The 22,004-nt window shown below is 43.0% G+C and overlaps 2 protein-coding genes across 13 annotated transcripts in view; one reads left to right on the top strand and one right to left on the bottom strand.

Annotated features, from left to right (window-relative positions):
* The window catches only part of GART (phosphoribosylglycinamide formyltransferase, phosphoribosylglycinamide synthetase, phosphoribosylaminoimidazole synthetase), a 74,165-nt gene extending 67,358 nt beyond the window's left edge, over positions 1–6,807 (bottom strand). Inside the window, exons 1-3 of the mRNA XM_060234302.1 lie at positions 6,704–6,807; positions 3,458–3,581; positions 1,470–1,614 (exon numbers count right to left, since the gene is read on the bottom strand). Of these exons, the coding sequence (XP_060090285.1) occupies positions 1,470–1,614 (145 nt within the window). The 5' untranslated portion in view covers positions 3,458–3,581; positions 6,704–6,807. The remainder of the gene's footprint in view (positions 1–1,469; positions 1,615–3,457; positions 3,582–6,703) is intronic.
* A 5,791-nt stretch (positions 6,808–12,598) lies between these two features.
* Positions 12,599–22,004, top strand: part of SON (SON DNA and RNA binding protein) — a 53,382-nt gene continuing 43,976 nt past the window's right edge. For all 12 annotated transcript variants that reach the window (XR_009555189.1, XR_009555190.1, XR_009555191.1 and 9 more), the window contains exon 1: positions 12,599–12,933. Coding sequence is in view for 9 of the 12 variants with exons in the window: in XM_060234293.1 (XP_060090276.1) it covers positions 12,614–12,933 (320 nt within the window). In the remaining 3 variants the exon portion in view is untranslated. The remainder of the gene's footprint in view (positions 12,934–22,004) is intronic.

Below are 22,004 nucleotides of genomic sequence, written 5' to 3'. Positions count from 1 at the left end.
CTATTGAGCAAAGTGGTTGGCGTTCTTACCCATAATTGAAAATTTGTATGTAGAGCTTGAAGAAGCCAAAAGTGAAAGAGGAAAAATTAGTACAAACCTGTCGTATTGCAGATTGAATGGCTGCACAGCCTAGTGAATTACAGGCTGCACATTTTTGTAAGAACTGAATGGGCTGAACACTGATTAATTTCACCGGAACGTTCCCAAGGGAGCTACAACTTCATGTTGTGAGAATAAGGAGGGACTGGTGTTCTGGTGTGACCGTCTAAAATCAATATATGAATTATTTCTATATTTTCGACTAATTTTGTATTATTTGTATAGAGGCTGGACTTCACAGTAGCTTTTGCTTTGGACTATTATACCTCAACTTGCTGTGATTCTCTTTGTGGATTACATTAATCCCCCGTTAGAGGCAGGGAATCCTCTGGTTTCGAGGCCCTTCCCTGCTTCAGGATTATCAGAAAGTGGGGGCGGGAGGGAAATGTTTTGCTCGATACTCCATTAGACTCTATGGAGACTGATTCCCATAGGGTATAATGGAGAATTGATTCATAGGTCTCTGGGGGACTGTTTTTTGAGGCAGAGGCACCAAATTTTCAGCATAGCATCTGATGCTTCTTCTCAAAACACCCGCCCCTCAAGTTTCAAAAAGATTGGACCCCCCCCCCCCCGAGAAGGTATCCCTATCCTTCATTATTTCTAAAGGGAGGGAAGGCATTTAAAAGGTGTGTGGTCCTTTTAAATGTGATGGCCAGTACTCTCTTTAGAGTTCAATTGTGCTTATCATACCCTTGCTCCTGGCTTCACTGCCAAAGACCCCAGATAGTTCTTGAGTTGGACCTGGCAAGCCTAGTAGCGCCCTATCCCATGTGAGACATTGTTGTGGTTTTGCCTCCAACCCACAGAAGTGCCTTTTCACCAGGGGGCAACTGGAGGAAGATCTGCTTCTGGCAGTGCAATATCCATTGGGCACAAAATGACGTTCAAGTGTCACAGGTGCAGACCCCTAATGCAGGTAAGATCTGCATGAAGAATATGAAGAGCATCTCTTCCAGACACTTCCTCCTTTCATGGGGAAGGTCACTGAGAAGCTAATCTCTGTCATGAGAGTCCAGAAGAGTCAGTAGGAATAACCGCATTCTCTTTCAAGTGGGAGAGATCAGGAAAAGGGGCTATTTCCTTGAAAATCAGATAAACAGCACATTGATTCCTTTTCCACCAGAAATGCCTCTGATGGTATTATATATACAGGCTAAGTTTGTGCAGCATTGGAAACAAATGAGTTTGAAATGACTGCCACTATTAAGGGACAGACAGTTCAGTTCTAGAGTTGTACTGTATTTTAATTGCTTTAACAAACCCACAAGGTACAGAGAGAAAGAAATCCAAACTGTACTGGTGGAAAAGACTGAAATATTCATCCCTCTGTGCTATATACTTGAACTTATTTTACTTTTAAAAATTACCTGAATTAGAGATTTTCTCACTATTGGCTGTTCCAGCATTTCCTGGAGCAACCAATACCCGCTTCACATGTGGTGACTGAGCCAGCTTCCAAGCCAGAGCATGTTCTCGGCCTCCACTACCAATCACAAGTACTTGATCAGCCATCTGGATGTGCAAAAGCAGGACATACACAATATTAATTGTCATACTGAGCAAAACAGAATAATATGCCACCTTGCCATGCCATCCTGAGATCTGTAGTTCAATCATAAGAACTTTGGAGGAAGTCCCACCTGAGTAGGATTCTGAGTAGATCCATTCTTAGTTTTGCTGTTTGTTTTCATATGATAATTTTGATTTTTACATAAAGGGCTGTTGATGAAGCTGTTTGGTTGGAAGTCATATCTGATACATTAAGACTTGGACAGAAGAATGTTTGGCTCTCGTTCTTTCTCACAGGTTTTGCACACTATTCAGATTCATCCTGCTTTGTCAATTCATTAATAGCTGGGAATGATCCAAACTGACTGAACTGTTTATCCTCCCATCCTTTTGCTGTTTGTAGTTGTGGATATAAATCTCTCTGCCAGCTGAATGACCATGTCTCTGATGAAGTGAGCTTGAACTAATAAAGACTTATGTCCCAATAAATTCACTGATCTTTAAAGTATTACAAGACTCTCTACTATTCTAACTAGAGGAGTCATCATTTCACTCCACCAAGCAGTCCCTCTGTTGCAATCTTTGTAAACATGGCATTTATCTTCCCCACCCCTTGAGAGTCATTTTTTAATAGACGGCTTGTTGACCTTCCAACATCAGGCACAGACAGGCAGGATTAGAATTTTTAGGTATTAAGACATAAATTTGCAGAATGACAAAGGTGACATTTCATTAGTCACCTGTATAGTTCCCCCCTCCAAACACTCTTTTCTAGACTAAATGTGAAGCTTTTCACAGGTAAGACTAAGCTGGCTTTCCCATAAGAAGCAGTAGCAAAAATCTGCCACACCCTGATCATGTACAATGAGACAGTCCAGCTTCCAATAATGTTTTGCTTACCCAGTCCTAGGTTTCCACAATGATAACCAGTAACAAGGGGGGGGGGGAAGCAATACAAGTTTTTAGCTATTAGTAATTATGATGTTTGTTGTGGTTTTAGTTTTTTAGAAGCTTGTCTAACTCCTCTTGGAAACAGAAATGGATTCTTTAAAACTTTATGCAAATGTACACCGCCTAAAAAGATTTTTGAAATAACATGTTCATTATCAGTGGCATGCACCCAATCACACAGTTGATTCTGCTGACTCTCAGGAACAAAATATGGGGGTCTCAGTGAGCTGCAAAAAAAGGGGTAAAAGTCCTACTCTGCAAATTTTGTGATTGGTTAGATACATGCCAGAGCTGTAAGAAATGTAAGTGAAAGAAGTTATCAGCCCAGCATTTTTCCTTTTTAGAGGGATGGTAAGAGGCTGAAAAGAAACTTCTGACAGCACAAACAAGACACCTTCTACTTTATCTTTTAATTAGGCTTTGAGAGATAGTATAATAATGGACAGAGTGCCCAATTAGCACTCTTGGGTTCTGCTGCTCATTGTGCCATAAGGTTCACTGGAAGAACCTGACCTAGGCAGCCACAACAATATTGTCAGCCTTCAAACCTTGGTTTCTGTCAGTAAAACACAGGGGAGAAGATATACTTTTGTATCAGAAATAATTCTATCAGGTTCTCATCCTGTTCTATCCTGTTCTCAGTGCAATTCATGAATTACAGTTTGTGAATTACATTACAAAGTAAGATGCATTAGCTACATTGTTCTAGATATTTGGTAGCTTTTTTATTTGGTAGTGAATATAGCAGATTTACACTGAAGATATTTCTTAGAATACATACTTAGCATTGCAGCAGATCAATTGGGGCCATTCCAGGTATGGATTGGTCTACAAACATCAAAAGTATCAGAGGAGGAGACTTGTTTAAAAGATTAAAAACAAGCAACATACTTACTGTGATGTAGTGTGGCAAACTGGATTTTTCAGTAGGCAGACACAAAAAGAGAGAGAGAGAGCACAGCCTCCAGCTAGAAGTCAATTAGATCTCTATTGATGTCACAATCCAACTAGCCAATGAACTGAAGAGCATGGTAAAAAAAAATCAATATAATGGTAGGGTTAATTGGTGTGCATTTTCTAATTGTAGCTAATGGAAGTGTTGATGTAGTATAGTGGTTAGAGTATTAGACTAGGAAGGTCTGGGATCAAATTGCCGTGAAGCTCAGCTCGGTGACCTTGGGTTTCAGCCTAACCTACTCCACAGGGCTGATGTGAGGATAAAGTAGGGAATGGAAGAATAAGGCATGCCATTCTGACCTTCTTGTAGGAAAGGCAGGATAAAAGAGTAACAGATAACTGAATTGCCTTTTAATTTGGAAAATGATGGGATCAAAAGAAATATAGAAATTGCTCTGCAAATCTAAAATAGCTTTGAGCTTGTGTTTCTCAAAAATCCATACTACACTGTAGAACAGTGCCTTTAAATAAATAATTTTTTTAAAATTTAAGAGGGCTGTCAACAGCAGTTTGACATCATTAAACAGGATTATATATTCTAGGATATCTGTGCATGGAGTAGATTCTATTCTCAAATTCTTTCTAACCTATTCTAAAGATTCCATCACTGTATATTATTTCAAAATGACATAATGGTTTTTAAGGAATTAGAAAATCCTAGTACCAGCAACATAAAAAATATTTTAATTTCATTGCTTCTGACTAATATCTGAAAAAACAATATGGCCATGTGCAATTTTTTAATCAGAAAGAGTAAGAGAGAACTTTCTTAATAATACTGTATTGAAACAAACAATCAAAGTTTCATAACACACCAGTAGTATGAGACACTATGCAACAATCACAGCGTAAGTATTTGTGGAAGTGACAGCCATATATATGAAGCAATCAGCTGGCTAGCCTACACACCAAGACAAATGTTGGCCTGTAGAAGGCACGAAGCAGGGTTCTGCCATGAGGGGGTGTGATGGAACCTGCCCGATTCTGCCTTCAGACCCGGTCCCGTCAGCTCCCTATTGAGTCGCCAACTCCTGGAGGGAGCTATTTCTCCTCCTGCCCCTTGGGCTCGCTGCCACCACCTGCTCAGTCTAGGGGTTCAGATTGAGAGGAACAGGACTCCCAATCCCCCTCTCCAGCTATGAGGCCAGGCCTCAAGGTCCTCAGCCACCCTGCACTGGGGTTTCACAGAGACCACAGCACTTCTTTGGGGCACCCCTGGAGGATTGGCACCTTATCCAACTGCATGCCTTCCCCCTTCCCCGGGGCCCCCTTTTTAACGCCGCATGGTCTAGAGCGGTTGGGGATCTATGTGGTACAGAGTTTGACTGCCAGCATTCAAAACAGAAAAAATATTTATTTACAAGAGAAAAAGAAAGGGAAAGAAAAACAAAACAAAAACAGTTGCATATAAAAATTTAGCACAGCACAGCACCCGCACAGCAAACAGCATGACAAAGGAAATGTGTTTATAAACGCATTCTACTGTCTCTGGTCTAAACTTGCCCCGCCTTGGGGATGACTTACTTGGTCTGACTACCTGGGGGCCTTTTCCTGCGCAAATCGGCCTCTTCCCCAGGCAGGAGCTCCCATGCTGGCAACCTCTTCCCTCGAGCGCTAGCTGAGAACTGCCTTCTCTTCCTGCTAACTCCAATCCCAAGAACAAAAGAACTTCCTGCCTCTCTAGGAGACTTTCCCCCTAGAGTTGTTGGTTTGGCTCTGGAAGGGAGGGGGGGGAGTGAGGGGAAGGCTAGGCCGAAGCCTGCTTCGCAGTTTCATGTTTTCCCTCCCAATGAAGCACCAACATTGAATAAAATGGCGTTTCTCCACAGGGGGAAAAGAAGAAAGGAAAACTAAGCACCAGAGCGAAGACTCAGAGACAAGAGTTTTTGCCAGGATTCCACTGTCTGCAGACCCAGCCACAATCACACAAACAAGCCCAACATCACAACATGCAGGACTGATGTTTTATTATTCCCCCTACAACCCTCATAAATATGGCCAGAAATGGGAAATTCCTGCAAGGATTATAAACTGCTCCTAAACTTGATTGATAATCCCAGCCCTTTGAATATAATGACATGAACTATTCTAATAGTAACATCTAGCCTTCACATGTACATCTGCAACCAGAGGTGGCCCAGTGAAGTCGCTCTTTATCCCCAGTTAGTACCTTCCCTACCTAGTATTCATTGGTGATCTCCCATCCAAATACCAGCCAGGGCTGACCCTCCGCAGCTTCTGAGATCTGACCAGATCATGGTAGTCTGGGCTATGCAAGTCCGGACACTCTTAGTTATTATCAGATGCTAAAAATTCTGAAACAAGCCAGATGACAAATGGCTGATTCCCATTTCTCACCTAGAGCAATACATGATTGGAGCAGGAAAAGAGCTTTTCACACACTGCCCTGAACTTAATCCCAGTGGGATTTGATACTTTGGATTCATCAAGCAACATTTTACAGAACAGCAAGATTTGAAACCATAAAAAATTGTCTAAAAGACTATAAGTGGAAGCAACACGGAACATTCACTTACAATATTACTGTCTTATTCTTATTAACTGCACCCCCTCCCCCCAAAAAAATTATTTCAAAGGAAATATGACAAGTTCATATCCAAAACAGAGATTCCCATATTATTTTTTTTAAAATATGGGGTCTGGGCAACAGATGTCATTCCAGTTGTCCATGCATAGATACGTAAACGTAGTGCACTGGATATAAAGGAAACTGCAGAAGAGACGCCAATGTTGGCAAAAATATGCACATTTCCTTTAAAATTTGCAGTATGAAATCTATAAATCCCTACAAATCACGTTGAAATGTTTAAAAACATCATTATAAACCTTAATTTAAAAAAAATGTAAAATGTATTTATACCAAGCTTCATTTTTAAAGCTACAGTTATGACTAGACATCTTGGCTTTCAAGCAACTCGTAAGAAATACAAACACTGTTTGCTATTCAACGCACGATCATGGGACTTGTGCACTGGAAAAAAAAAACACATTTAAAATTCCAAAAAACCCAGCAAGGAAGCAGCGTCTAAGAGCTGAGCACATGGCCGCCTAGAAGTGGAAAGAAAACACACACCCCTTTTACAAAGAAATCTTAAAAGAAATGTCACGGCAAGAATTTCGCTTTCTTTAAAAAACACATTCGAACCATGTATTAATTCCTTACCCCTCCGCCCCCTCCAAGAGAGCAGAAACTTTCTTTTCGGACAGGCAACTTCTAAAGAATGGCCATATCGTTCTTTAGAGCACATGCTGAGAACTCTCTCTCTCGGCTTGGCTTCGCGAACGAAGATTTAAGAATGCTGAGAACTACACTTCCCAGAATGATGAGAAGATGCTGAGAACTACACTTCCCAGAATGCTGCAGTTGTTTTGCTCCTTAACCCTTCACGGGGAAGCCGAAAAAGAATGTGGTAATAAGAATGCGATTAGTGTAATGCCTAATATGGCTGAAAATTGACCGAAGCGCATGTAAAATCTAACTATATGAGTGTGACATCCCAAGTGCTTTTTGAAAGCAAAGCACGTATATGTGAAACGTGTAAATTGATCTTCATCAGCTACCATACTTTTGTTGTTCAGTCGCATAGATTCTACCATAAATCACGCAGCTTTGTCGAGATCCAATTTCAAGGTTTTAGGCAGGCGTTTTGTAGAAAAATAGGTGGTCAGTAGCATAACTCATTAGCATATGCCGCTCCCACCAGCCAACAGCAACCCGACGCAAGAAAGGAGAGCCCGGGCGATTGAGACCTGCTTTGGGCTGGCTAGACATCCAGCCAGCCCAAGCAGGCCTCGCTCACCTGGACGACCCCCCTCTTTCAGTCAAATGGCCAACAAGCTACCCACTGGCCAAGATCACATAAGAAGTGGAGAAAGGGTGGCATGAGCTTCTCCAGGAGTTAATGAGGGCTGCTGGGTGTGTGGCAAAGCCCGTGATGGCTGGCTGTCTGTCTGTCCGATCTTGTAATCCAGGGATTGTTATGCAGCTGCACCTACTATTCAATAGACAAGGTAGGCGGGGAGGAGGAGGGGAAACCCTCAGAAAGGTTCAGGAGCTGCACTCCTGTGAGCTTCTATTGAATTCTAGGCCTGGTTCTAGGCCACAAAAGTAACAACAGTGCATAACACATGATCCTCTTTCTTTAGCACATGCATAATCTGAGACTAAACAGGCGACTTGAGCGCTGAGTAGACTGGGGATGTAACATTTTATCTTTAACTTTGCAGGCATTCCTTTCCAACACTTCACTAAACCTCTGTAAATATTTTCCCCTTCTGTGTCACATTCACTTTTACTGGACCAAACAAGATGGGTAGCCTGTCTGTAGTAGAAAACTATAAGAGTCTAGTGCTCAGTAGCACTTTAAAGACTAACAAAATTTGTGGTGGGGTATAAGCTGTGAATGTGACTCAAATTGGGCAGTGACTCAAGTTGATGTATTTGAATATTGAGACTTTGGGACTTTGTGGATGAATGCTAAGAACACTGCAGTTTGATTGTTAGTACTGTTGTTAGTACTGTTAGTATTATTGTTTATAAGATTGTATGTTATAGTAAGCATTGCAAAAATAAGCATTGCCACACATGTTGACATTCAAAATAGATTGCTTTTATTGTCCAGAGGTGTGAAATATTTATACCCCACATATTTTCTTCTTGCAAAGACATTTTTTGTAGAAAAAGCCCAGCAGGAATTCATTTACATATTAGGCCACACCCCCTAGCACCACCATTGTTTCATGCAGGGCTTTTTAACTGAAAAAGCCCACCATGAGCTCATTTGCATGTTAGGCCACACCCCCATGACACTAAGCCAGCCAGAGCTGCGTTCCTGCTTTTAAAAAAAGCCCTGCTTCTTACACTTGTTTTCTTTGTTTCCTTTTCCTTTCTATTGTACACCATGTCTTATCCTTTGTTTGCATTCTGCAATATTTGACATAAATCCAGAGCTTAAAAAGAAAAGGATGGCCAGAATATTTAAACAAAAAAACTAATGAGATTTTTGAGATCTCACGTGAGTTTAAAGTGGGGTTGCCATGCCAGGTCTCCCTGGTCACCAGCAGAGATTGGGGAGGGGGTAGGGTTACCAGATCCAGGATAGGAAGCTCCTGGAGTTTGGGGACAGAGCCTGGGGAGGGCAGGAACATCAGTGGGGTACAATGCCACAGAGTCTACCCTGTAAAGCATCTATTTTTCTCCAGAGAAACTGATTTCTATAGTATGGAGATAAGCTGCAATTCCGGGGGATTCCTTGGTCCCACTTGGAGGCTGGCCTTCCTAGAAAAGGCATTCAAGATACTCAGTTCTGAATTAAAGATAAAAGCTCTGGACATAGTGTAGTTAAACCAATATAGCTAGATTTAAGCTGACTTGGTCCTCACTGGTAAAGCTCAAGGAAACAGGCTTCTCTGTTGTAATGATAGGTTTAGCTGGTCCTCTGAATTCTCAGCTTTCATTTTAAAAAAGTATCCACCTTCTCTCACCTATGGTTGCAAACATCCCGCTGCTGCTGGAGATCTCCCAGAATTACAACTGGTCTCCAGACATCAGCAATCAGTTCACCTGGAGATAATGGCTGCCTTGGAAGTGGAACTTCTTTGACATTATACCCCTCTGAGGTCCCCAAACCCTGCTGTCTCCCAGCTCCACCCCTAAATCTTCAGAAATTTCCTAACCCAGAAACAGCAATCCTGCATGGAGATATAAGGTAAAGGTAATATCTTCCCAAGGGAAGGGGCTTTCTTAATGAAAGCTGGGAATTCAGAGGACCAGCCAAACCTATCATTACAACTGTGTATCAATATAACGATAATTTAGGAGGCGGAGCAAAACCATTGGTCTCCAGAGCTGGAGAAGGAGACAGCATAGTTGGATGTTGACCACAGCTTTTTTAAAATTGAAAAATAGGGTGGAGGTGGGTGGGACAAAGAAAACCAACAGAAACATTATGCACAAGGAAAAAGACCACTCAAAATCTGCTTACAGAAAGAGATCAGGGTAGAAGTGGTATTAAAAGAATCGGGGGGGGGGGACCCGCCTCCCCCCACAAAACACATGCCTACAGGATCCTGAATAGGATCTTATGTTTCTTCAGAAGTTTTAATAAGACATATTAATTTAGAAAAAATGAGATATATCCCATAGTAAATATATGTAGGACTATAACCTTGTATGTTGGAATGTGTATGTAAATGCTATCAAATTAGTTGACTTATGGCAGCCCCATAGGCTGGGTTTTCAAGGCAAGAGAAGTTCATAGGTGGTTCGCTGTTGCCTGCCTCTGCATAGCAGCTCTGGACTTCCTTGATGGTCTCTCATCCAAATATTAAACAGGGCTGATCCAGGTTAACTCCCAAGATACAATGAAATTGTGGTAGCCTGGGTTATACAGGTACGTTATGGAACAACCTATGTTTATTTGCTCAAAAATAGCAATGTGCAATGTGGTTTCTTAATATCAAATTAACAGGGCAACCCAGTGCAGCATTAATCCAATCTTAACTCACTGAAATAATGGGCTTAGACTGGTGTAGCTTTGCACAGAACTGCACTATAAGTAGGCATCCCAACCTCCAGTTGGGACCTGGGGATACCCCAAAATTACAGCTGATCTCCAGGCTATAGAGATAGTTTCCTCTGGATAAAATGGATGCTTTGGAGGGTGGACTTTAAGGCATTGTACCCCACTGAGCTCCATCCCCCAAACGCCAGGATTTTCTCAACCTAGATCTGGCAACCTTCCATTCCCTGTCAATGGCCAAGGGGAAACCCAGCAACCCTGTATGCACAGGATAGAACTGCATTCTTTTGACTCAAAGATGCATAGGATGTGATTGCACAGAATATACTTTATTTTATTCAGGAGTTCTTAACACAGTGTACATGGCACCATGGCACCCACAGGCACCTTTCCTGGTACCTACCAAGTGGTTTTTAGAAAGTGGGTAAGGTCAACTTCTGAATGACCATTGGAGATTTGATTGTAGAGGGTTGTTTGTTTTTTTAACAAACACTGCTTTGGCAGCAGCTGCCACCACAGTACTTCACTGTGTGGTTAAAGGTAAGCTGCAGTATTCGTTTTGTGGCTGGTTCCATCTCCTGTCGCAACCATTATGTGGCAGCCCCACCACACTGGGTTAGAATTCCAAAGGTGTCCACAGGCTCAAAAAGGTTGGGGACCCAATTTAATTAATTTATATTCTGCTTTTCTCTGCAATGAGGACCCAAAGCAACTTACATAGTTCTCTCCATTTTTTCCGCACAAGTTTGAGAAGTGGGTTAGCTGAGTGTGCATGACTGGCCCAAGGTCATCCAGCAAGCTTGCATTGCAGAGTGGGCATTCAGAATCTGGGTCTTCCAGATCCTAGCCAGACATTTTAACCATTACACCACTCACTTGCTTTCATTTTTAAAAACCAATATATGTAAAAGTCTTCAAATATATTTTGACTGTTATTATGGTTTTGATTGATATGGAGCATAATATGGAGGACCTCTGTTTTGAACTATATTTTGGTTGCATGCACTAACAATAGAGGCAAATACTCCACAATACATACACACTTACTTTACTTTATTTGATTTATATCCCGCCCTCCCCGCCAAAGCAGGCTCAGGGCAGCGCACAACATAAAATCACAACAAACAATTAAAATTCCACAACAATCACAAAAATTTAAAATTCAAAATTTAAAATTAAAACAATTCAAAAACAGTCTGGTGCTAGTATCCTTCAAGATAGTTCCAATGGCTTCAGTATTTCTTAAGTTTTCCCTACAGTAGCAATGGCTCAGTGTCAGTTAAATTCCAACTGGAAGCGTGTGGTCTTACAGGCCTTGCAGAATTGGGTGAGATCCCGCAAGGCCCTCACTTCCTCCTGCAGTTGGTTCCACCAGTAGGGGGCTGCTATTGAGAAGGCTCTCTCTCTGGTGGACTTTAATTTGGCCTCCCCGTGGCGCAGAGTGTTAAAGCTGCAGTACTGCAGTCCTAAGCTCTGCTCATGACCTGAGTTCGATCCCCAGTGGGAACTGGGTTTTCAGGTAGCCATCACCCCAGAGTCGGAAACGACTGGTGCTTGCACAGGGGACCTTTCCTTTTCCTGGCCCGGGAATTGCTAATAGATTTTGGAATCCAGATCTATGTACCCTCTGGGGAATGTGTGGGGAGAAACGGTCCCTAAGGAAGGCAGGAGGTCTTTGGCCATATTGGGCTTTTAAGGTAATAACCAGCATCTTGTAGCAAATCCGGTATACTATTGGCAGCCAATGCAGTTCCCACAGCCCTGGCTGTATGTACTGCCACTTGGGAAGCTCCAGTAGCAGCCTGGCCGCCGTGTTCTGCACTAGCTGAAGTTTCTGACTTCCAGACAGGGGCTGCCCCAAGTATTTGGGGCTAGCTTATTTGGGAGTTAGCTATATGGATGCATGTAGATTTTGTTTCTCTGGATAACAGAATTACAATTTATAAACATTTTTAGGACCGCTAGGGAACAAATGCAATTGTTGACTTCCCTTCAGGTCACATTACTTTACTTCTAGAAGAGACTGCCTGCAAGATGTTTTAAGTTGCTGTTCATATCACAGTCGTTTATACCCATTTCTCATTCGAGCAGTCTGTGGTACCAGAAACACTGAACACATAATTGGCTCCGCGCCTCCTGTTAATCCCGAAACTCTGGAACTTCTCTAGTCTCACCTAGGAGTATTTTTAGGAAAAACACAATAAATTTAGCGCAGCCTCACAAGTCGTGTCCCAGGAAATCCGCCACCATCCAGGCCCAGAGTGGAAGCGGACCACCACTGCGGCACCAGCAACAACATGGCGGTCTCGACTTGATGGGGAAATGGAAAGAAGAGGGTTTCGCCGCTTACATAGCTGCTGTTTCTTTGATCCGTTCTGCTTGTTTCTGTGTGGAACGAGCAAGACCACAGTATCGTGGCAAGGAAAGTGGTGGCTGCTTCTTCTGGTCAAATGAAGTACTGCTTCAATCTTGTAAATGTCCCTCCATTTCATAGTACTAGCGCGCTAGTTGCGGGGGGGGGGGGGGGGGGCGGGGTTAGTAACTGATGTGACATGCATAAGAACTTCCATTTCAGCACGGAACTGGCTGAATTAGTTCTCTATGGTTCCTGTCGCATGCACAGTGGCCATTCGCTGGCTCCTCAGACTCCACCCATAACTAAACCAGCAATCAGAGTCCAGAGAGCACAAAGGAAGTGGGGGCAGCCGTGTCTACTTCCGGTGTTGCATTGTAGAGCGCAGGCGGATCTGCGTCTCGGAGGGAAGGGGGGGTTAGTGCAGTGCGAGGCTGTCATGGCGACTAACATCGAGCAAATTTTTCGGTCCTTTGTGGTTAGTAAGTTCCGGGAGATTCAGGAGCAGCAGTTCGGCAGGTAAGGGGGGAGGGGAGCGATGCTGTAGCGCGGGGGGGGGGGAGAATCTGGCGATGTGCGAGGAGGAATAACGGGCGAAGCGGATGGAGTGGGGGAGGGGCAGCGGAGGCAGACCGGAAGGGCCCTGAAGTGAGGAGAAAGGAGTGACAACGGTGCGGGCATGGGGAATGCGGCTCTAGCAAGGGAGTTTAGGCAATAACGAAATAGAAATGCACGGACAGGAGGCCCAGGCGCAAAGATAAAGAGGGAAGGGCCTCTGAAGTTGGAGGCGATTGGAGGGGTATTTGGCTAAGCCTCGTAGAATGGCCTCGGCAGTAAAGTCCGTAAGTGAGGTATCCAGATGTTGAATAACAAGTTTTGAAGCAGCTAAGAGTGCTGGGTACTCTGAGGATTAGATGACTATGGGGTCTGAAGAGCTGTGTTTTGTGGAAGTAGTTTCAGTAGTAGTAGATATTTGGAGAAGCCTTTCACCTCACTTATAGGATGCCTTTCTCACCGAGGCTAATTTTTCTGTAATTCAACTGAACAGTGGAAGCGGACACCTCCAATAAAAAATGTAGTAGCAGTAGGATTACAGAATTTGTAAATAGTACAAATGACTTTTAAAAAGGCAAAAAGAAACCCTATCTAGAACACTGCTAAAGGTGTTTACAAAGATAGAATAAAATGCAGTAAAAAGTAATGCATATAATAAGTATATGTTGTGTAATGGCTCTTTTCAGTGAATAAGCCGTCTTGGTGGGCCTTATTGGGGAAAAAGGCACACTATAAATTTTGTAAATAAAGTAAATAAAATGTAACATTAGCAGAGTGGTAAAAGCTCCGTGTTTTCTGGAAAGGAAGGCATTGTAAGATTAAATTCATATTTCATCACATCATCTTGAGGTTGGAATTAATTCATTTACGACGTGTTACATTATGGATTTTAGTGAAGATGCTTGGTGATTTATTAAGTGATCTAGATTAGAAGTCTCACAATATGTATTGTGAAATGTGTAATCTTAAAATGCAACTGCTCATACTTTGGTAGTTTTTGCATGTTATTTTCAAGTGTTTTAAGTTTAACAGCCTGTAGGCCATAGAGCCCTGTGGTGCAGTGTGGTAAAGCTGTATTATTGCAGTCAGAGCTCTCTGCTCATGACCTGAGTTCAATCCTGGTGGAAGCTGGATTCAGGTAGCCAGCTCAAGGTTGACTCAGCCTTCCATCCATCTGAGGTTGGTAAAATGAGTATCCAGCTTGCTGGGGTGAAAGTGTAGATGACTGGGGAAGGCAATGGCAAACCACCCTGTAAAAAGTCTGCTGTGAAAACGTGATATGACGTCATCTCAGAGTTGGAAATGACTGGTGCTTGCACAGGGGACTATACCTTTTTTAGGCCATCCACTAGTTAAAAGAGCATGTTATTTTATTTTTTTGTGTATGAGGATTATTGGCTATAGGAAAAATAAATTACATAATTGTGACCTTTTAGTTGTTTAATGTTTAGTGCTTTCATTTTCTAGAAAAAAATTGGATTTTAGGGATGATAAAGAGTTAACATTTATTAAAATGTCTGACATCTGAATATCCAGGTTATATGGAATATGCAAGAAAAGTGGACAGCACTCATTGGCAGCATCTGTTAGCTCTACAAACTTTCTAAGTTGAATGCTGTTCTGTAGAAAAAGCATTTAAATTTTGTAAATATTTAGATTATATCAATATTACTTCAGGGTAAATTTGCTAGATATGAATTTTTTTTTTACAAACTTTAGTCTAGAACAGGATTGGGGAACCTTTTTAGGTCAAGGGCCATTTGGATAACATAATTTGCGGGCCATACAAAATTGTCAGCTTAAAAAACAGTGCTCTGCCAAGGGAGAACAATTCATGCTGGCAAAAATAATGTGAATAATTGTTTTTCTATTTGAAGTTATGTGGGGAGACCCTAATTTGGTGTGCACACACACGCACCTTCAACCTGCCGCCCTAGGCAAATGCCTAGGTCCAGGGCTTTTTTTTTTTAGAAAAAGCCCAGCAGGAACTCATTAGCATATTAGACCACATCCCCTAATATTAGCATATTAGGTCACACATTCATTAACATATTAGGCCACACCATCTGGGATAATCAAGTGTAATTTGAACTTGTGGTAGCTGGCTCCCATCCCCCTTCCCTCCCTGCCTTTTTGCGGAAACTGCAGCTGCTCCCAGCAGACCTTTAAAGGCACTCACATACTCCAGCAGCAGTCCTTCACAATGCCCACCACTCAGGCTCCACAGAGAGAAAGGGAGGGAGGAAAATAAATGGTAAGAAAGGGAAATGAAATGGAGGGAAGAAAGAGTAATAAAGGAAAAGAAATTGGGGGAAGAAAGGGAAATAAATGGAAATAAAGAAATGGGGGAAGAAAGGGAAATGGGTGAAGAAAGGGAAATAAAGAAAGGGGAAAAGGGGAAATAAAGAAATGGGGGAATTAAGGGAAATAAAGAAATGAGGGGGAAACTTACCTGAATGGTGACAGTGACTTTTCCGGGCCCTGCAGTGATCCTGGCTGGCCAGAGAGGCCTCCATGTGGCTTTGCTTGGCCCAGCAATCCCCAAGGGCCAGACCAAGCGATCTCAAGGGCCATAAACGGCCCTCGGGATGGACGTTCTACACCCCTGGTCTAGAAGATGTTTTTGTGAAACAGCATGGTAATCGTTATTTGTTCACATGCCATCACAGAAAGGTCTGTTTTGAGAAATTTTGACGTATGGGAAAACTTAATTTAAATATGTGCACTATATTCTGCATAACTACATTTATTTTCATTTTTGCCATCTGAAATGCAGGGGAAAAGTTGAACATATATTTAGAAAGAAACAGTCTTGTACAATTGCACTAGCACCATATTTGGATATTAAGTTAAATGTTCACAGAACTGAAAACTTTGAACTCTTCAGTTGGATATTATCTTTATTTGTGTAAAATCTGTTACTTTAAAATAACATATCCTGGAAAAAATGTTATGCGGCTACAGTATAGATAGGTATTCTCGTTTTAGAATGGTCTTGCATAAACAGCTTCATGCTACATTTTTAGTAAGTAAACTCAAAAGTTTTAAAAGAATTTTTACTGATTCCAAAATAGAAAACATTTCATTGTAGTTGTTTTTCTGTGCATCTCCCCCAAAAGCTGATAGAAACTCCCAGAAAAAAACCAACACTTTAATTGCTATTTTCTGTTTTTCTCTTCACATCTTTACATTTCTACTTAAATACTTGAAGGTTGATTATACCCTGCCTTTCCTTATGGTTTAAGATGGTTTACAAAATTTCTCACATTTAAATTTAAAACATACAAAATAACTCCAAATAACCTTCCTCCACTCATTTATTTCTTTAATTTATATGCTGCCTTTTCCCTGAGAGGGGACCTAAAGCAGCTTGCATTTTTCTTTGCTCCATTTTATCCTCACAACAACCCTATGAGGTAGATTAGGCTGAGAGTGTGTGACAGATCCAAGGTAACCCAATAAGCTTCCATGAAAAAGTGGGAATTCAAAGACTGTCCAAAGACTGCGGCTGCCATATCGGAACATACGTTTTGATATGTGGGTTCTAAGCCATGAAAGTCTTGAAAGGTCATAACATCAACTTGAATTAAACTTGGAAACAAATTAGCAGTCAGTATTGCTGTTTTAAAATAGACAAGATAATGTTCTTATCAGCTAACCCCTGACAATAATTGTGTTGCCATATTTTGAACCAACCAGAATTTCCAGATTGTCTTCAAGAGCAGCCTACAGTGTAGCACATCGGAGTGATGTCCATACAGGTTGCAAAATCATGGATTAGGATGGATTAGGATCATGATATGAAAAAATGTTGTGATTACTGTGCATATAGTTTCATATTTCTAATTCTGCTGTTATGTTAAAAAATTCAGATTAATATTCCTGATTAATAGATTATATCTATCCAGAACTACATATTATTATGTTTAAAATTTAGTTGCTGTTACATGTTTTTAGATGTTTTAATGTATATTTTGTCACTTGGTTTAGGCGAAAAACTGCAAAAAGAAATACTGCAAACAAAATGTAAAAACATCTGTAAGGGCATCTGTAATAATTTCTGGTTTTCTATTTGTGTTCCCTTTTATATCTGAACATACAATACAGCTACTGGTGTCTTGGTTTAAGTGAAAATAGAAATCATTTATTTATTTCTGTCAGTTTGTAGTCCGCCTTTTCCCATGGAAGGCTCAGGGCGGATTCCAACATAGTAAACCATTAAAACTAACAATAAGCAATCTGATAAATAGTAAAACAATCAAACAGTTAAAACAGATTAAAAGATTAAAAATAGAACAGTTAAGCCGCAGCTCAGAGTTAGTTCAAGGCAGCATGGATGGCGATTCAGTCATGGAAGGTGTGGACATATCGCTTAAGTGTCAAGCATGCATATTTCTATGTGCCATGATGGTTCCTTAGACAAAGAGCAGGTCACCAGTCTCTATTCCCCCCCTTGACAACCTTTGGGTAAGTAATAAATCCAACTAGCCCAAGGATGTTTACGCTACAGCCTGGCTGGTAAAGCTGTGATGTGCCTCTCCCTCAGATTCACACAGACAGTCCTTATCTGGTCCCAGAGAAGTGTGAGAAAAGGGAGATGTTTTTAATAGCCTAAATTCCTTGATAATAAAATAGATACTGTGTAGTAACTGTGTAGTAACTTTGAACCTGTGACTCAAGCTGCATCCGCATGATACCCTTTGAAGTTAACCTATATAGTAACTATGTAACACTGTATACGTCATTACTTCCAAGGATTGTGTCCTTGGTAAAGCTTCTGAGTTCCTACAATAAAAGCAACTTTTGATTCAACAACAAAAGACTGTTTATTGAGAAATATCGATGCTTGACACTTTGGAAGTAATCTTACTTAGGGACGTAACTGAACTAGAAATTTTCTAACCCTATGGCGGAGAGAGCTCTAGATAACAGAGAAGCCCCCAACAACCCAGAACAACCGATTGGTAAGAAACAAAGACCTGGTACTGACCCTAAGCAACCTCTGTGGCACGTACTCAACGCCCAGAGAGTGGCAGGGCGAGGGTCCCCGCTGCACATACAGCGACTGTTCATCACCCCCAAAGTGTGGGGGCCCAGAAGATCCACCAGCTTGATGGATGAAGCACCCGCTTGGAGAGGGGTGATCCTGGCGTTGCCCTTTCTATGCTTGAGGATGGGAGATGACAGTGACCAGGGCACCTCGGAGGTGAGTAGTGGGAATGGTCAGGATGAGAGAGAAGATCCATGCCCTGACCTGGATCCAGGAGAGGAGGAGAAGGAGGACCAAAACCCAGACCCTCGGGATTTCCTCCAAACGATGAGATTGGAGATGGCGGAGATGGCGAAAGGATTGAGAGACGAAATGCAAGCCAATGCTACATTCATGGCCCAAGAGGTAAGGAGGCAGTTAGAGCAGGTGCTGCAACCACTGGGACCAAGAGGAGGGCAGCCACCTCTGCCCTCCCCCTCCAGTGCTGCAACAACCACGGCTACCGCAACCACCACTGTGTGACTATGGAAGGGGCCGCGAGCTGGAGGCCACCTTTGACGGGGACCCTGAAGAGGTGGAGTACTTCTCTATACAAGCCAATAGCTTTACGTTCTATTGGGGGAACACCTTCCCCGATGAATTCAGTAGAGTGGATTACTTAGGATTGACGCTGAAGGGAGCAGCTAAGAGGTGGTACATGAGTTTGTACGAGACCAGGAGCCCTGAACTAGACACCTTGGCGGCATTTCTACGAGCCCTACTGACCCAGTATGAACACCCGCTACAGGAGACCTGAGCCCTCACTGACCTACGAGACCTGCAACAAGGGTCCAAGGCTGTAAGAGAGTATGCGGCCGAATTCCGTGCAAATGCGGCCAAAGTGTGTGGGTGGAATGAGCAAATGAAGATAGAGCAATTCCAGAGGGGCCTGAACGCGAGCGTGCTGGATCGAGCCCTCCAACAGGCTCGCCTTATCACGTTGATGGGGTGGGTACAGCTGGCCAGTTAAGTAGAAACTGACATGGAACGAGTGGCTCTCCAGGACCAATAGCAAGGGGGAAAGGGGGGACGTCTCGGCTTTGGACAAAAGCAGAGGGACGGACAGCAAACCAAGTGGGGGAAACCACTAAACCGACTACCCCCAAACGTTGCTTTCGGTGTGGCGACCCAAACCATCTAACCGCCAATTGCCCTGAATGGTCTCGAGGCCTCCCCCCCCTTACTCCGAAAACCAGCTCACCCAAGGCGAAAAAAGCAGAAGGACGAGCGAAGGAACCGGCAAAAGGTAGCTCAGCATCAGCAACTCCTCGAGAGGAAGAGATTATCGTAGTGGACGAATTGGGGGAAGACGAGCCGGCGGGAAATGAGGACGACCTGCACTGAGAGGTTCCAAGCAGCAGGTCATGGAGCTAACGGCACCGTTGAGGGTGAGAATAACTGGGACTTTGTTTTTCATCCCATTGACTTTACTGAACCCTAGTTTAAAATATTTTATACATGCCCGGGCCTTACTAGATTCAGGGTGCACTAGAGACCTAATCATGCCCAAACTGGTTGAAGCTCTTGGACTCTCTACGAGTCCTCTACTGTACCCCATACAGTTCGAACAGATGGATGGGACAGTCATGAGAGAGGAATCATGCACGGAGCAAACTCACGAGGTGCCGATGGGAATAGAAGATCACTGGGATACGGAAATTTTTGTAGTGGCCCCCTCTTCATCTTTTGACATTGTCCTGGGAGTGGGATGGCTAGCCAAGCACGAACCCAATATAAAATGGGGGGATCAGATTATAGACCAGAGATGGGAGGTGTGAACACCACCACTGGAATGAGAAGTGGGGGCTGGAGCCGCCCCCGTTAAACAAGAAGTTGTCTCACCATAGAAGAAGTGTGATCGATCCCTTAGGAGTATAGAGACTTGAAGCAAGTGTTAAGAGGAAGCCAACGAGCTCCCGCCACACCGAGACACTGACTGTGCCATAGAGTTGATTCTGGGACAAAGCCTCCCAAAAGCCAAGCTGTATTCTATGGGTTGGGCTGAGAAAGCAGAACTGCGCAAGTTTCTGGACAAGAACTTAAAGCAGGGGTTCATAAGGCCGGCCAGGGCACCCTATGCCGCTCCCGTGCTCTTTAGAAAGAAGGACTGGGGGCTCAGGCTTTGCACAGATTTTAGGGGGATCAATGCGATTTCAACCTCAAATGCGTACCCCATACCCTTAATAAAGGACTTACTAAGCATGGTGTCAGAGGGAAAGATTTTCACCAAGTTGGACTTGCGAGATGCCTACTTCCGGGTGCGCATAAAGGAGGGGGATGAATGGAAGATGGCATTTAACATGCCGATGGGATAGTTTGAATACTTGGTCATGCCATTCGGATTACAAGGTGCCTCCAGAGTTTTCATGAATTTTATCAATGAAGTATTATGAAAATACTTGTACAAAGGGGTAGTGGTGTACCTGGATGATATAATTATTTATTCCACTGACCTACCCTCTCACGTAAACTAGTCAGAGAAGTCTTAAAGACCCTTTACGAGCATCAACTGTATGCCAAACTGTCCAAGTGTGAATTCCACCAGACGGAGTTGGATTACTTGGGTTACAGAGTGTCTGGGAAGGGATTGGCTATGGACCCCACCAAAATACAAGCTGTATTAGATTGGGAACCCCCGAGGACACGTAGACAGCTCCAATCTTTTATCGGATTCGCGAACTTTTACTGTAATTTCATACAGGGGTTTGCTCACACCATGCTCCTCTTAACGGACCTTCTCAAAACGAAAGGGAAGGGTCCAGACACTAAACGGCGGGGGGCTAAATTAGATTGGACAGCCAAGTGTCAGGAAACTTTCAATAAACTGAAGATTGTTTATCAGCGAACCTATTTTGATTCACCCCAATGAATTAAAACCCTTCTTGGTCCAATGTGATGCCAGTGACGTTGCTGTGGGGGTAATTCTCATGCAACCCGATGAGGAGGGGGCCCTCAAACCATGTGCATACATTTCCAAAAAGTTTTCTCAGGAACAGAGGAATTGGTCAGTGTGGGATAAAGAGGCTTTTGCAGTGACTTTCGCTTTAAAAACATGGAGATCTTGGCTAGAAGGAGCGAGAGTCCCCTTTGAAATATGGACAGACCATAAGAACCTGGAGGCCCTAACGGGACGCAGGAAACTAACTAAGAAACAAATTAGGTGGGCAGGTTTCTTTGCCAAATTTGATTTCAAGTTAAAACACATCCCTGGATCTAAGAACTTTTTAGTAGATGCTTTATCGAGACTCCCTCAGCATAATAGCCAAAGGGAGGAGGTAATTGATTCCCTCATATTCCCTAGCCAATTGGGGGGAAGTGTAACCACGCACTCGAAAGCTAAGCGGGAGAAATTGGACGAAAAGTGGGGAGGGGAGAGACTGATTGCTGAAGTGGAAGAAGGAAACACCATACCCGAAGGGGTAAGGAAAGGTGAAGGGGAGTTCTGGTACAAGGACTGCAAACTCTACATGCCAGAGAGTCTCCCAAAGGAAGTGCTCCAGTTTTGTCATGACAGTAAACTCTCCGGGCACTTTGGATATGTCAAAACCCTACACTTAGTAAATAGACAATTTTGGTGGCTGTTTATGAAGAAAGATATTTCCAACTATGTTGCTTCATGTCCGATATCCTTAATGGCTAAAAGAAGTAGGGGGAACCCCCTGGGTTGCTACAACCCTTAGAAACAGCAACCAGACCATGGTTGGATTTCATTGTAGAACTTCCCCCTTCTCCGGGAAGGACTGTAATTCTTGTAGTACTGGACACATTTTCCAAACAAGCCCATTTCATTCCATGCTCACAAATACCCACCGCTAAAAAATTAGCACAGTTATTTTTCCAGCACGTGGTGAAACTACACTCGTTCCCGGACAAGCTAATTAGGGCATTCAGTTCGTTGCCAACTTCTGGCGGGAGTTTTGTAAACTGACTGGGATTGAGCAGGAACTAAGTTCCACATATCACCTGCAGACAGATGGACAGACGCAGAGGGTGAATGCTCTTCTGG

The sequence above is a fragment of the Heteronotia binoei genome, chromosome 3 (genome assembly GCF_032191835.1).
Source record: "Heteronotia binoei isolate CCM8104 ecotype False Entrance Well chromosome 3, APGP_CSIRO_Hbin_v1, whole genome shotgun sequence".
NCBI lineage: Eukaryota > Metazoa > Chordata > Lepidosauria > Squamata > Gekkonidae > Heteronotia > Heteronotia binoei.
The sequence above is the reverse complement of the archived record's forward strand: the minus strand, read 5'-3'. Positions and strand labels throughout refer to the sequence as shown.